At 45.7% G+C, this 14,102-nt stretch overlaps 1 protein-coding gene across 1 annotated transcript in view; it reads left to right on the top strand.

The window, feature by feature from the left end:
* The window catches only part of Slc49a4 (solute carrier family 49 member 4), a 73,587-nt gene extending 60,007 nt beyond the window's left edge, over positions 1–13,580 (top strand). The window contains exons 8-9 of the mRNA XM_021209359.2: positions 5,342–5,524; positions 12,446–13,580. Coding sequence (XP_021065018.1) covers positions 5,342–5,524; positions 12,446–12,561 — 299 coding nt within the window. The 3' untranslated portion in view covers positions 12,562–13,580. The remainder of the gene's footprint in view (positions 1–5,341; positions 5,525–12,445) is intronic.
* Positions 13,581–14,102: the final 522 nt, after the last annotated feature.

Raw genomic sequence — 14,102 nt, 5'->3', positions numbered from 1 at the left:
GTAGAATTTAAAATATTTCATCTGTTTAATCAATGCTTGGTTTTTTTTTTGTTTTTGTTTTTTTTTTTTTTTTTTTTTTTTTTTTTTTTTGGCCTATTGCCAGGCTTATATTTGCAAATGTTTGTCCTTACACACCTGCACAGATACCTGAAGGTCAGACAGCTCTCTATACCTAGAGGTAATCTAGAATTGGATCAGAGATTATCTCACTACCTATTGGTTGTAATAAAGAGCCAATAAATGGCTGGGCAGGAAGAGAGGGTGGAACTTGTAGGCAGAGAGAATGATTCAGGAGAAGAAAACAGAGAACAGACACAGAGGGGACAGACAGACCAGAGCAGAGCAGAGAGCTAGCCATGTTGTGAGTCGTGAACAAGGTAGTTGGGTTACTATGGATAAGCTGGCTGGGAGATTGTCTAAACAAAAGGCCCAAGCTTTAACCTGTATTAAAGTCTCTGTCATTCTTTATGCCGCTGACAGGTCTAAGAAAGTCCCGCTGGAGCTTCTCTTCTTTTGTTTTGGTTTTCAAGATAGGGGTTCTCTGTGTAGCTCAGGCTATCCTGAATTCATTCTTCTATACACGAGGTTAGCCTTGAACTCAGAGATTCAGTTGCGTCTGCCTCCTGGGTACTGGGATTAAAGGCATGCACCATCACGCCTGTCAGATAGAGCATATCATGAGTCTCATTAGATGTTGGCTGCAGAAGTTCTTCTTATCTGAATTTTGGAATTTATTTTATCTTTTATAGACAGGGTCCCAATTAGCCCAGGCTTGCCTCAAACTCACTAGTCAGTCAAGGGTGACCTTGAACATCTGATACTTCAGGCTCCACCCCCAGACTTGGGGTTATGGTGTGCATGGCTACACTACAGTGTGCATAGCTACACTACAGTGTACATGGCTACACTACAGTGTGCATGGCTATACATAATTTATGCAGTGCTGAGGATAAAGCCCAGGACATAGCCAGGCAAGCACCCCACCAACTAAACTACACCTAGCTCTTTGCTGGGGTTTCTTTTGTAATTATTGCTCCCCCGGGGCAGTGGTTCTCAACCTGTGGGTCACCACCCCCTTCACAGGGGTCACCTAAGATCATCAGAAAACACAGAAATTTACATTATGATTCACAACTATAGCAAGATTACATTTATGAAGTAGTGACAAAAATAATTTTATGGCTTGGGGTCACCATAACATGAAGAGCTGTACTAAATAAAGGGTTGCAGCATTAAGAAGATTGAGAACCACTGAGCTAAGGGGGTTGGGTATTTTAGTGGATGAAATGTGTTCATATGTAGTTTTCTCCCTCCAAAGTTTAGCTGTTTGGTTTGTCATGGGAATGACTTTCAGGGCTATTATCCAATTTATATGCCTAACATACATCCCTTTTAACTGTGCTTCATATTACACGACTCTTTTTGCAGCTTAAACTGCAGCCCCATGAAATCTTATTAGCTTTTTTTTTGAAAAAAAAAAAATCTGCATCAGCAATTCATTTGTGTTTATTCTGCTAAATTACCTTGACGTTTTAATTGAAAGGCAGTTTATTATAATTTTAGTCTCACTATTATAAAAAGTCATGGAAATATTTAATGATTGTGTTGTTTGAACCCTCTGTGATGAGCAGGAAATTATCTTGTCTACTTGACTTTGAATAGATGACACTCATCCACTGACTACATCAAGGCTGAACTGAAATTCAAGTAGAAATCAAATTCAGACTTTTTATAGTCAGCTTCTACAATCTGCCCGTTCCAGAACACTGAGGATTGTGTGTGTCAAATCAGTGCTCACAGCTGCCTTTCCCTCATTCTGATTAGGAAGACACTCTGTTAACCCTTCCCTGTGTAATTTATTTGATTCTTTAGTTTCTGCAGTAGAACATGATTTTAGCATATCCGCCTAGTGTTTGTTTTCTAAGTGCTCTCAGTTATCATTTGGGTCCTTTGCAAGGTCTATACTGACTCTTACTCTCCAAGTATTTCTCTGGCACCATTTAGCTTGTCTTCAGTCTTTGCACATACTGCAAACAGCATCTCGGTGACTGTCCTGCCTGTATGTGTCCCCACACCGATAGAACATAACATCCCAGAAGTAGACTCTGAATCAGAGTCGTCAGCACAGTGATTTATGTTAGATGTTTTCAAATCACCCACCAGAAGATGACGGTCTTCTACCAGGAGTTCATCCACCGTGTCTGACCACAGTGAGACGTCACCTTTCTGGTGACAGCTCTTCAGAGACTCCTTTTGAGCACGGGCCAAGAGAGCTGCTTGGTTTAAGGGTTTTCTAACAAGGTCTGCCTTCTCCAAATGATGCTCTCCAGGTGAATCCCAACTCTTCCTTTGTACCAAGCTTGGTAAAGATCAGTGGATTCTGTGGTCTCCTTCCAAGACCTGTACCCAGTCCCCTCTCATTAGAGTTTCATTTGCCCTGTTTGTCCTTATATTATGATTATTATAAACATTATATTTTAATTCATCTGATTATAATTTCATGTAGGGATATAGAGAGCCCCTTCAAAAATATAAACATAAATAGTATTTTTGGCTCTTTGTTTTGTTTTTGTTATAGTTAGATTTGTTCTGTCCTGAGACAGGTCTCCAGCCCAGATTGTCTTGAGACCCTCTATGGAGTCCAGGCTGGCTTTGAACTCAAATCTCCTGGCTCTACCTCCTGAGTGCCAGGTTTACAGTATGAGCCAGAATGTTAAAGAGGAAATATTTCTAATTTTGTTTCCTAAAAACATCTAATTCCATCAGTTTGTGATCCAGATTAAGTAATAGCACTTGCTGGTCCCTGTGTGCTGGAATTTTTTCTTGTCATGTATTTCAGTACTTTTTTGTACTAAACTCTTAGCTGATGTGTTCTTGGGTCTGTAGTTCTTGGGTCTTTAGTTCTTTCTGTCCTGATTACCCAGTGGTGATCTAACCAGTCAATAAATGATTGTACATTGGAAATAGAATACACTATAGAAGCTTCTAGCGACCTTCCATCCCCAGCGCACCACACGAGTCATGTGTGAGTAAAGAATGCTAAACGTTTGTGTGATTGACATCCAGCCGGTCAACACAGGTGCTATGACATCCAGCTAATAGATGGTGAACATGGGTGCTATGACATCCAGCCAATAGATAGTCACCACGGGTGCTATGACATCCAGCCAACGGATAGTCACCACGGGTGCTATGACATCCAGCCAACGGACAGTCACCACGGGTGCTTTGTTGTGCTTTATTTTTACAAGTCTCCTGATGTGGGGTTGGGCTGGAGTAGTGGCTCTGTGGTAAAGAATGCATGTTGCTCCTGAAGAGGACCTGAGTTGAGTTTGCAGCACCTGTAATTCCAGGGCCAGGGCAATCCAGTGCCTTTGACATCCTGGGCATGTGAACTCACATGAGCATACATGTCTTTATATGGACAGACAGTCTCAGTGTCTCTGTCTCTCTGACTCTCTCTGTCTCTGTCTCTCCTCTCTCATTGAGAGAAACATAAAAGTCATGGGCAGCAGGATGGCTCAGCTTGCCATGCAGGCCTGACCAGCAAGAACCCACTGAAAGGTGGAAGGAGAGAGGCAGCTCCCAGTGTAATCATCTACGTGCACACGAGCTCCGTGGCACTCACACATGTCATACACACATGCACAGCAATACGATGCCTAACAATAGAAAAAGAGACCCTCTTGAAAGCTATGACCTGTTTTAATGGGGTGACTTGGCCGCTCATATGACTGTAAAGGGGCCACTGTGTCACCCAGCGGTAGGGCTAAGGTGCTACATCATTGTTGTTCTCTAGTTTCCTGTCACAGAGTAATTGACAGCCATTTACATTTTTAGAGGACATTTTAGACTTTATGATCCTGGAACATGAGCAGAAGTTGGGGGTGGGGGTGGGAGGGAGCAGCAATGAGGTCAACCGGAGAAGTCCATTAGAAACTGGTGGCACTGTTCTACTACCAGAGGTAGATGCTTAATGATTGGAGCCAGCTGTGGCCAACTCTGGCGCTCTGAAATGCCAGAATCTCTGAATGATGTGTGAGAGATTCGGTTTAATGCCCTCGCTTTCTGCAGCTCTGCACAGCATTTTTTTCTTAATAAATATTTATAGTAAAAGTATTTTTCTTGTAACTTTATAATACATTCTATGCATGATTGTCAGCAGATATCTTTATGAAAATATAGGTACAAATTATAGCTCTCCTCCACAGGCTCTGTTCCACCTCCAGACTTGAGTCACTGACGGCATCTCGGCAGATAGGAGCTGTGGTAACGCTGGGGTGGTGTGTTCTCAGTTGAGTGCTTACAGGAGCCAGTGCATCCTCTTCAACAGAGTGCACTACAAGTCACATTAGTAGGCTAACCTGCCATCTGGCCCTCCCACCCTCCTCCAATCAATTTTTATGTATTGATTGACTTTTGGAGAGAGTGTCTAAGTAGCTCAGGCTGGCTTCTAACTTGCAGTCCTCCTGCCTCAGTTTCCCCAGTGCTATGATTAGAGGCCAGCATCCCCTGGCCTGTGGCTGGCTCAGCACAGTATTAGTGTATGTTCTTGTGGTAGAAACAGACCTTATTTAAAAAGACTCTGGCACAGAACTCCCTCCCTACCATTGACTATCCCTCCTGTGTTCTCTGGAGGATGCTGAGTGCCTCATGCAGCACTTGGAAACCACTGTGAACCAGTCTATTCATGTGTCATTTCTAGTACCATTTCACATGCCTTACATTTATCCTCGCATCTAAAGTTCTCCTTAACATCGTAAAATGAGATGAGATTTGTTAATTAACTTACTGCATTTTATTCCCTTACCTCATTTGCCTGTGACTCAGAGGAAAGTGTATTTTTATTTTTATGAATCTTTTCATCAGAAGCTTTTTTTTAAAATGATCTTTATTTATTGTGTGGTGTATGTGGCACACCGCACAGATGGGGGTCAGAGGACAACCTGGGGGAGTCCTTTCTCTCCTCCCACCATGTGGGTCCTGGGGACTGAACTCAGGTCATCAGGCTGGGAGGTGGGTACATCCACAGAGCCAAGATGCTGGCCCAGAATGCTGTGAATTCGACTCTAATGCTAAATTGCATTTGTGCTTTGGGATAATCCACCAGAAAGAGAAAGCAAGTAAATTGGTAATCATTCAGCAACAAAACCTGTTCTTACTGCAGAAACCGGAGCAAGGTGGTGACAGCCATGTGCCGGTCTATCAGACAGACTTCATCAGGCACCATGGGGAGGATACTCAGCTCCAGGACTGCTGCTTAGGGAAGCCCAGCATCCCATCTGCCCTGACTCATCGCCACTGCCGCCCGTGAACTAAAGCCTTTGTGTTCTTGTTGCAGTGACACTGTATGCCTCCTGCATCCTCCTGGGAGTGTTCCTGAACAGCAGCGTTCCCATATTCTTTGAGCTTTTCGTGGAAACTGTGTACCCTGTTCCAGAAGGGATCACCTGTGGAGTTGTCACCTTTTTAAGTAATATGTTCATGGGAGTGCTTTTATTTTTTGTCACATTTTATCATACAGGTAAGAATTCGATTATTATTATTATTCACTATGTAAATGTGCTTTGAGACAGGTTTGTGAAATTGACAGATAGGGTACCTGTGTGGAGAGTTCTCACTAAAGTGTATTACTTTATGAAGCGTTCACATGCTAGTACAAACAGTGACCACAGTTGTGTTTCTTGAAGTGTGTCCATGTGCACTCCCACCCCTAGAAGGTTTGAATTAGCCAGGGTGGGGCAGTGTTGTTTACTTTCATCTGTGACTGGCCAGCCCAGCCCTGGCCACGTGACTCCAACACTTGAGTTTGCATTGACAGTCACTGGTGATATTACTTTTAAACTGCATGTAGACTGTGCTCTCTGAGCATACAGTGAATTAGTGTCGGGGGGGGGGGTTATGTGGTTTAAAGCCCTGGGGATAAATAAGAGTAAGTCAATAGGCTGAGCTGTTCTCTGAAGCAGGCTACTCCAGGAGGTCATGCTGTTTATTGGGAACTTCTGACAAGCTCGTAATTGAAGTAATAACTGTGTTAACCTCCTTGGCCAGAAGATATATTTTCAAAACATTCAAAGCAACAAAGCAAAATCATGGCGACTTGAACTTCTCCAAACTGCACAATGTATCCAAATGACAGTGATTTTCATAATGTGATTAACAGCAAATAAGATGGCCCCTGTGCGTCAGGACTGCAGGTAAAGGCTTTGGCTCCACTTCACCTGGTGCGGGCTTAGCGTGCCACCCAGGGAGGGACACTGATGCAGTCGCCGCCTCTTTTCTGTTTCCAGTACGGAAAACACCACCTGTTAGGGAAAGGACATCTGCCTCATACACAGAGCCTCGCGTCTGTTGTGTTACAGCTTTAATTCACTTCAGTTGTGTCGAAGTGGAAATTAAGGGTCTGTCGCCTTTGCATGGCAAAGCTTCAGAACTAGTTGTGTCCCTAGCACAACAGAAACAGGTTTTCAGCTGACGGGCCCAGGTTTACTAAGTGTCTGTGCAGCCGTGCAGAACGCGGTTTTTTTCCTGTGAACTAGAAATACTTTCTTTCCTCACAGTATTTAAACGCAGCAGCCGATGTTGGATAATGTTAGTCCCCAATGACTCTCTTTCCTTGGCTCTAGTGTATAACATTGTTGACCAATGTAAAGCAGGAAGGCACCGTAACCACAAGCATGCTGGACCTGCGTCTTACTCAGTTGTTCCCCCTATTGGTTGAACACTTTGTGAAGGAGAGTTTAGTTTCACTCACTGTTTTAGATGGTCCTTGCATGATGATGTACCAGCTCTGATGAAGATGTCATAGGGCATGGTGAAAGAGATCACAGGGCAAGATGATGAAGACTAGGGAGGGGCGGTCAGAGCTTCCCACAGGAGCCCACCTCTCAAAGGTCCAGCACCACTTCCCATGGCCGTGGAAGACTCAGGCCACGTTTCCATACTTTACCACTGTCTTACCTAAGAAGGACACTGGGTGTTTGGTATCCGCTGCTCCTCTAGGTTCAACAGCAGGGTTTGTTTTGTTTTGTTTTGTTTTGTTGGGGAGGAGGAGGGGCTTAGGGAATTGTTGAGACAGGGTTTCTCCATGTATCCCTGGCTGTCCTGGAACTCACTCTGTAGACCAGCCTGGCCTCAGATTCAGAGATCCACCTGCTTCTGCCTCCTGAGTGCTGGGATCAAAGGCATGCACCACCACTGCCTGGCTCCCAGCAGCAGCCTGTGATAGATCCATCAGAGAATGACACCTGTTGTGATGTAGCTGGAACTCATGCATAGTGGCCAGAAAAGTGCCAAGCACCGTTTCTACTATCTTACCTGCCCTGGTTACAATAAGAATTATTCTGGCTGAGAGGAGAACACGGTCCTCTTATTAGCCAAATTCTGATCATGTGTTCTTACTCATATCTGAACAGCTGGTGTAGGGTGCCTGCCTAACCTCTTGGCTGCTGTGGGCAAATGAAACTTGCAGTAATAATTAATTTAGTCCACCAAGATGATTTACAGACAGAGAACTTTCAGTAAATGCCGGCATGTGGGTAGTGGATGTGCCGGTAGGTGTGTGGGAGCACAGTGCGCACACTCTGGAGGCCTGTTCTGTTCCTCCTTGGGTAGTTAACTCACTGATGCTACGGTGTAAATGAGCAGGCTTCTCTTGTAGAGAAGTGAGCCCTGCGAATATGTCAAGACCATGGGCACGGGTTGCTTAGCAGTGTGACCCGAGTTGAAACCCCTCCATCCACAGTTAGCTGTCCCGGGCCTACAAGTCGTGCAGCAAAGTGCCACAGGCGTTAGGACTTTAGGACAAACTGCAAATCTAAAACCTTTGTAAAGCGACTTCCTCAAATCTCTCCTAGTGCTGCAGCCCAGAGTCCTAACTATTTTATACAGTGAACTCAGTGATCTTCCATAAAGCCAGTGTGGAAGCAGCATAATTCAGCAACTTTAAGATGAAAACTTGCCTATGAAGTAGATGTGAAGGTTCAGCTATTTATTATTGCCCTCTTCAAAGTCCTAACATTGGTTTTTAAGAAAGCCTGGAATTGGTTTGGCTGGTTGGTCGGTTTTTTTGTTGGTTTTGTTTTGTTTTGTTTTGTTTTGTTTTGTTTTTTGGTTTTTCGAGACAGGGTTTCTCTATATAGTCTTGGCTGTCCTGGAACTCACTCTGTAGACCAGGCTGACCTCAAACTCAGAAATCCGCCTGCCTCTGCCTCCTGAGTGCTGGGATTAAAGGCGTGGGCCACTATGCCCGGCTCGGTCGGTTTATTTTTAAAGAGGTTTAGGCTCACAGTATTCACCAGGCTTGTCTCAGACTCCAGGACCCTAGCCAGCCTCCCGCCTTGCTCTCCTAAGTAACAATGACAGACATGCGTCCCGTGTGTGGCTACAAGCTGGCCTTGATCATGGTAAGAACTGAGTTTAGCCCTCCTCCCAGGAAGTCCTCTGCTTCCTTGACAAGGTTCTTTCCCTCCCACACCAAGCTGTCTGGTGCCTGTGTCGGATAATTTTTCAAAGCTGTGCAACTCCCCGACACGAGCATGTACACTCGGAGTGCCTTGCCTGAGGATGGCTTCCCCCATGGTTGCCTCCAGCGTGAGGCCACTGGCGTATGTGGAGCTCTGGGCCACAGAGCCTTTCAGTTGGGCATTAGTACATGAAACCATATCAGAGATTTTGTAGTATTCTTCTGACATGGGGTTTTCGAGGTCAGTTTCTGAAGAGAATGGTGCTTGTTCCCTACTGTGAGGGGAATGTTCCTCTGAGACCCTTGATGAACTGTGACAGTGCAGTGATGCCTTATTCTAATAACATCACAGAAAAAAAGCAGTGGGGGGAGACTGCCGGCCTCTGTGCGCTCTCAAATGCAATCCGATTTATATTCTGAAATTTGTCTTTTGTGCTGTATTTGGTTCTAAGTGCAGCAGCGAGTTTTGTCTAAATGCATAAAGATTTTGAAGTGGCCGTCAGAATTTGAGGCTATAGTGTCATTCAGAAGATCCAGGGACCTGGCTGAAGTGGGAAGGAAGCATCGCTAATGGAAGGGTCAGCAGGTGTGGACCAGGGATGTTACACTTAAGGAGAGTGCTGTGGTGAGGTTGGCACGCCCTGTGGAGTGCAGGGAACCGACCGGCCATTGGCAGGATCTGGGGTGCCCCCTGGATGTTCACGGGACAATAGAGATAGTTTTGTTGAACACCGGTTGGCTCTGCAGGTTCTGGATGATGCTTGTAGATGATCAAGCTGTTAGCATGGTGACATTGAGAAGGAAGAGAGAGGGGTTAGCAGCTTCTGAGAGAGGACAGAAGATGAGCCAGCAGCGCAGAGGTGCTGTGCAGAGCCAGTGTGGTGCACAGAGCCAGTGCAGAGGTGCTGTGCAGAGCCAGTGTGGTGCACGGGGCCAGTGCAGAGGTGCTGTGCAGAGCTGGTGTGTTGCACAGGGCCTGTGTGGAAGTGCTGTGCAGGGTTGGCGTGGTGCACGGGGCCAGTGCAGAGGTGCTGTGCAGGGTTGGTGTGGTGCACGGGGCCAGTGCAGAGGTGCTGTGCAGAGCCAGTGTGGTGCACAGGGCCAGTGCAGAGGTGCTGTGCAGAGCCAGTGTGGTGCANAGAGGTGCTGTGCAGAGCCAGTGTGGTGCACAGGGCCAGTGCAGAGGTGCTGTGCAGGGTTGGCGTGGTGCACAGGGCCAGTGCAGAGGTGCTGTGCAGAGCCCAAATAGAGTGAAATGTGGCACTTGAGCTTCAGATTGGCATTGAGGATGAGGCTGCTGTGTGGTAGACACCGCTCTTACAGGGGAGTCTTGTGTAGTCCTGCCTCTCATACAGGGGTGTCTTGCTTCCTGGTGTGGATTTCTACCTCCTCCGGTGAGAATCAATGGGAAGGTTTTTAGGAAACTGCTCAGCCAAACAGATAACAGTTAAGAATGCAAACATTTCAGCTGGGCATGGTGGCGCATGCCTTTAATCCCAGCACTTGGGAGGCAGAGGCAGGCGGATTTCTGAGTTTGAGGCCGGCCTAGTCTACAAAGTGAGTTCCAGGATAGCCAGGGCTACACAGAGAAACCCTGTCTCAAAAAAAAAAAAAAAAGGCAAACATTTCAGTGGATTGGGTATCATTCAGTTGTATTCTCTGACACCGAGCTCAGAAAGTCAGAAAGTTTGTTGGCTTTACAACTTAGACAGATTAAATGTTTAAGTAATTACCCCTCCACCCTTAACCCCACCCCCTTCCCCGCCTCCATCCCCTGAGCCTCAGCTGTAGTTCCCCTGCCTCAGACCACTCGCTTTCTGAGAAGGGATTTTAAAGAGCACTTGCTGCTCATATGTCTCTAAAAGGAGATTTGACTTTTCAGGGAGACACAGTAATGAACGAACATCTGAACCTAGGCAGAAAAGAATCTCACCCTCTAATGAAATAAATGCTCAGCTTTGGCATATTGGACAAAGGCCCCGCTTGAAAGAGGGCCAGGGATTCGTCAGTCAGTCGTGGCACGTGCATTGCTTCCTATATATGTAGCTTCCTATACATTAAAGTTGCTGCAATTTAGTAGGTGAATCACACCGTCAGGTCTCTGCTTCCTTGCATCCAGCGTGTACACTGTGGTGGTCAAATCAGAGAGCTCACTGTGAGTTCAGCTGCTGTTGAATCCCAACTGCTTCCTCCTACTTAGTAAAGTTATCATCAGAAATCCAGGCTGTGTGTTTACTATAAAAGTAGAAATTCCCTGAGAAAGTGTCCTTTGAGGAACCGTGCCTGAGAGAGTGTCCTTTGAGAAACCGTGATGGTAGGGACCAGAGCTTCTCTTGGGATTCGGGTTCCATGAAGTCCAGGTAGAACACAGAAGCTAGGCAGAAAGTGGGGCCCACACCTGATTCTGCTGTGGGATACCTGGTATTCCATCGTTAACGGCTGTCGTTGCTGGGAGATGAGGATGCCGCTTCTCAGCATGGTGTATAAAATGTCACAGCAGCACCTGCCTTCCTGCTCAGTGTCAGCACAGGCTGCTCTTAGGCTCTGTGAGCCGGGTTAAAACTCAAGGGAGGGGGAGGGGAGGGGGAAAGGGAAGGGTTGACTTTTGGAAAGTGAAACCATTTTAGCATTTTATAGAAAGACCCAAGGAAAGGAGGGAAGAGGGAAAACCCAGACTCCTTCTGTCCCCGCATTGGAACTGATGATATTAGACTAGAGACGTCCCCAGCCACCACTGACAAGTTCTTCATGCCAAGAAGCTACTGTCTCCCAATCCTGAGATTGATGGGTAGGTGGGGTGGGGGCAGAGGGAGGCTGGCCAGATGCAGGTCCCAGCCCATGGTCCCTGGAGCTCTGAGCAGCAGCCAGAGGCAGTCACAGTTGAGTGACCCAGCAAGTGGCCCAGGACTGTCCTGTTACTCCTGGACGCAAGAGCATTTTTGAAACTTACTCTTGATGGCATTAAATCACCTAACGGCCACATCACTTGCTTGGATAACTTTTGCAGGTTTCCCAGTGATTGTCATAATCCAGGGCTGTTTGTGATCGATCGTAGGGGGGAAAAAAACTGAAAAAGATAACCTAATACACTGGTCTTCTAGGAGTAGAAATGATTAATTCTTTAATGGTTTACCTTATTTTTCCATATATTCTAATTTATGTCACAATGGTTAATATTAAATATTTTGGTTGAGAAGGTCATATTTCCATCAAAACATATGGAAATGTTATCTTAAAAGTCAATTGAGAAAGAGGGGAGACCGCTTCATGCTGTGCAAACATGAGGACTTGACTTTGATCAGCTGCAAGCATGTGAAAAGTTGGGCATGCTTATAAGCATCGATAACCCCAGCACTGCTCAGAGACAGGGCCATGCTGAGCTTTGCTGACCACCAATCTAGCTGGTAGGATAAAAACCTCACGAGCTGTGGGTTCAGTGAGAGGCCTCGTCTCAAGGGAATAAGGTGGAGTGTGGAAAGAACACTGACCTGTGTGCACACCTATACTCAACATGCATGCAGCTCACACACACACAGACACACACACACACACAGTGTGTATGCGCATGTAAAATAAAATATAATGTGACTTTTCTCTTTATCTAAATGCACTAGATATTTCTAAACCAAGACAAGAGTGCCAGTGATAAAGGACACTTAAAAAATAACTAACAGTCTAACATATAAGGGATCAATTTTTTCCCTTTGAATTAATAGATTGATTTTTTTTTTTCAACCGAAGTCAAGGTATATCAAATTGATGAAAATTTATTAACAACATCAATTAAATATTCTACATGAAAGTCTGGCAGTACATCACACCCACCACTTAGCCTCCAGACTGGCAGCATGCAGAGCAGTCAGTGCCAGGATGCCTTTGTTATGGTGGTTAGGAATGCAGAGAAGGTTTCTGCAGGTGACACTTTGCTGAAGCCGCCGCAGAAGTGCTTACAACTGCTGTTTGTTTCTTTTTGTCTTACAGAGTTGTCTTGGTTCAACTGGTGCCTTCCCGGGTCCTGCCTGCTCAGTCTTCTTCTCATTCTGTGCTTCAGGGAGTCCTATGACAGACTCTACCTTGACGTGGTCGTCTCGGTTTAAGAAGACAGACTCGTAGGACTTTAAAGGGACTGTACTTTAGTAGTGCACCTTTGCTTGGAATTGCACATGCAATGGGAGAAAAGGCGAAGAAAGAAATTTCTGTCAGAGGTTCTGTTAAGTTACAGAGTCTCACATTAATTTAATGACTACTAGGTAATAATAGTGCAGGACGTGAGTGTCGTGAGTGTTGTGAGGACGTGAAAACTCTGTGGACAGCACAGTTGTGTTGGCGGCACACTTGAGTGGAGCTGTGACAGCTCACACAGGACGCACTGCCCAAGTAAGTCACCCCCATGTGCGCTGTACCTGTGCTGACCCACCGATGAGCTGAACTGCGGCAAGAAGCATGGTGGTCCTATGAAGATGACCCCTCCCAGGCACACAGCAGAGGGATGGGACTCACGCCACTAACTTCTGAAAACATCAGAACCCTGCATCAGACTTTAATTACAAAATAGCAGAGCTGTATACCAGTGATAGAAGTTAGCCCCGTGTACACTACATGTTTTTCTAATAAAGCCATTTCTTATATGACTCCTTACTTTTAACCAGGTTGGAAGCCTTTCACTGTCCTTGGGCACAGGCCCTGGTTCCTTCCCACCACCCTTGTTTCTGTGAGTATGGCATCAGTAACGCCAGCAAGGTAACTAAATGCCTGCTAGGGTTGCATTAACTGTTGTGTGAAAAGCGTAACTCTGTTATGATTTAGCACTTGGTTAAAAATGAACTGAGAACTACATGAAGCATGTGTGTCTTCAGACGTGTGTGGCACACGTGTAAAGTCCAGCGCCCACTGTAACTTACCAGGTTAGATAATAGTCAGATGAGCCCCCATTTGAAAAGAACAGTGTATCACTTCGAAGGTTTGAAGATCTATCTGTGATTTCTGAATTGCACCCGTGTATTTTAATTTAGATTGTAATATACTCAGTTCTAAATGAAGCCATTGTATTTGATTGGACAGATTTTTGCCAATACCTATTTCTTTCTATAAATAATGGATTTTTTTAAAAAAAACATACTCATTGCATGGCTCCTGGACCTGTCTTTCACGAGGTCATAAAATTCACTGTGGTGGGCCTGTGACGCTGACCACTCGTGTTCCGTAGCTCCTCTTACACATAGCCAGACCTTCCCTAAGCTTCCAGAGCTGCAGCAACTCCATTGCCAGCCAATTCTTCTTACAGCTCAGTCTCTGTGCAGGCATAAGCCAGCTCCTGGTAGCCCAGGTGGACAGGCTGAGCAATACTGACTTCTGCCCACCCTTCTGTACCATTGCACACCTGCAGACACACCTCTCACCAGAAATTCACAATGAAAGCTATGTACCAGTTTACCTGGGTCTTGGAGGAGGGTTCTGGGATTGCTCAGTATCTTCTGAGGCCCGAAATTGTGAAGTGAGAGGGGGTGAGTCCTCAGATTTAACACCAGTCTCCAGTCACCTCTGCATCCCTTCACATTCTAACCAGTCCTCTCACTTAAGAGGAGGGAGGGAGGGAAGGGAAGGGAAGGGAAGGGAAGGGAAGGGAAGGGAAGGGAAG

The sequence above is a fragment of the Mus pahari genome, chromosome 12 (genome assembly GCF_900095145.1).
Source record: "Mus pahari chromosome 12, PAHARI_EIJ_v1.1, whole genome shotgun sequence".
Classification (NCBI taxonomy): Eukaryota; Metazoa; Chordata; class Mammalia; order Rodentia; family Muridae; genus Mus; species Mus pahari.
The sequence above is the reverse complement of the archived record's forward strand: the minus strand, read 5'-3'. Positions and strand labels throughout refer to the sequence as shown.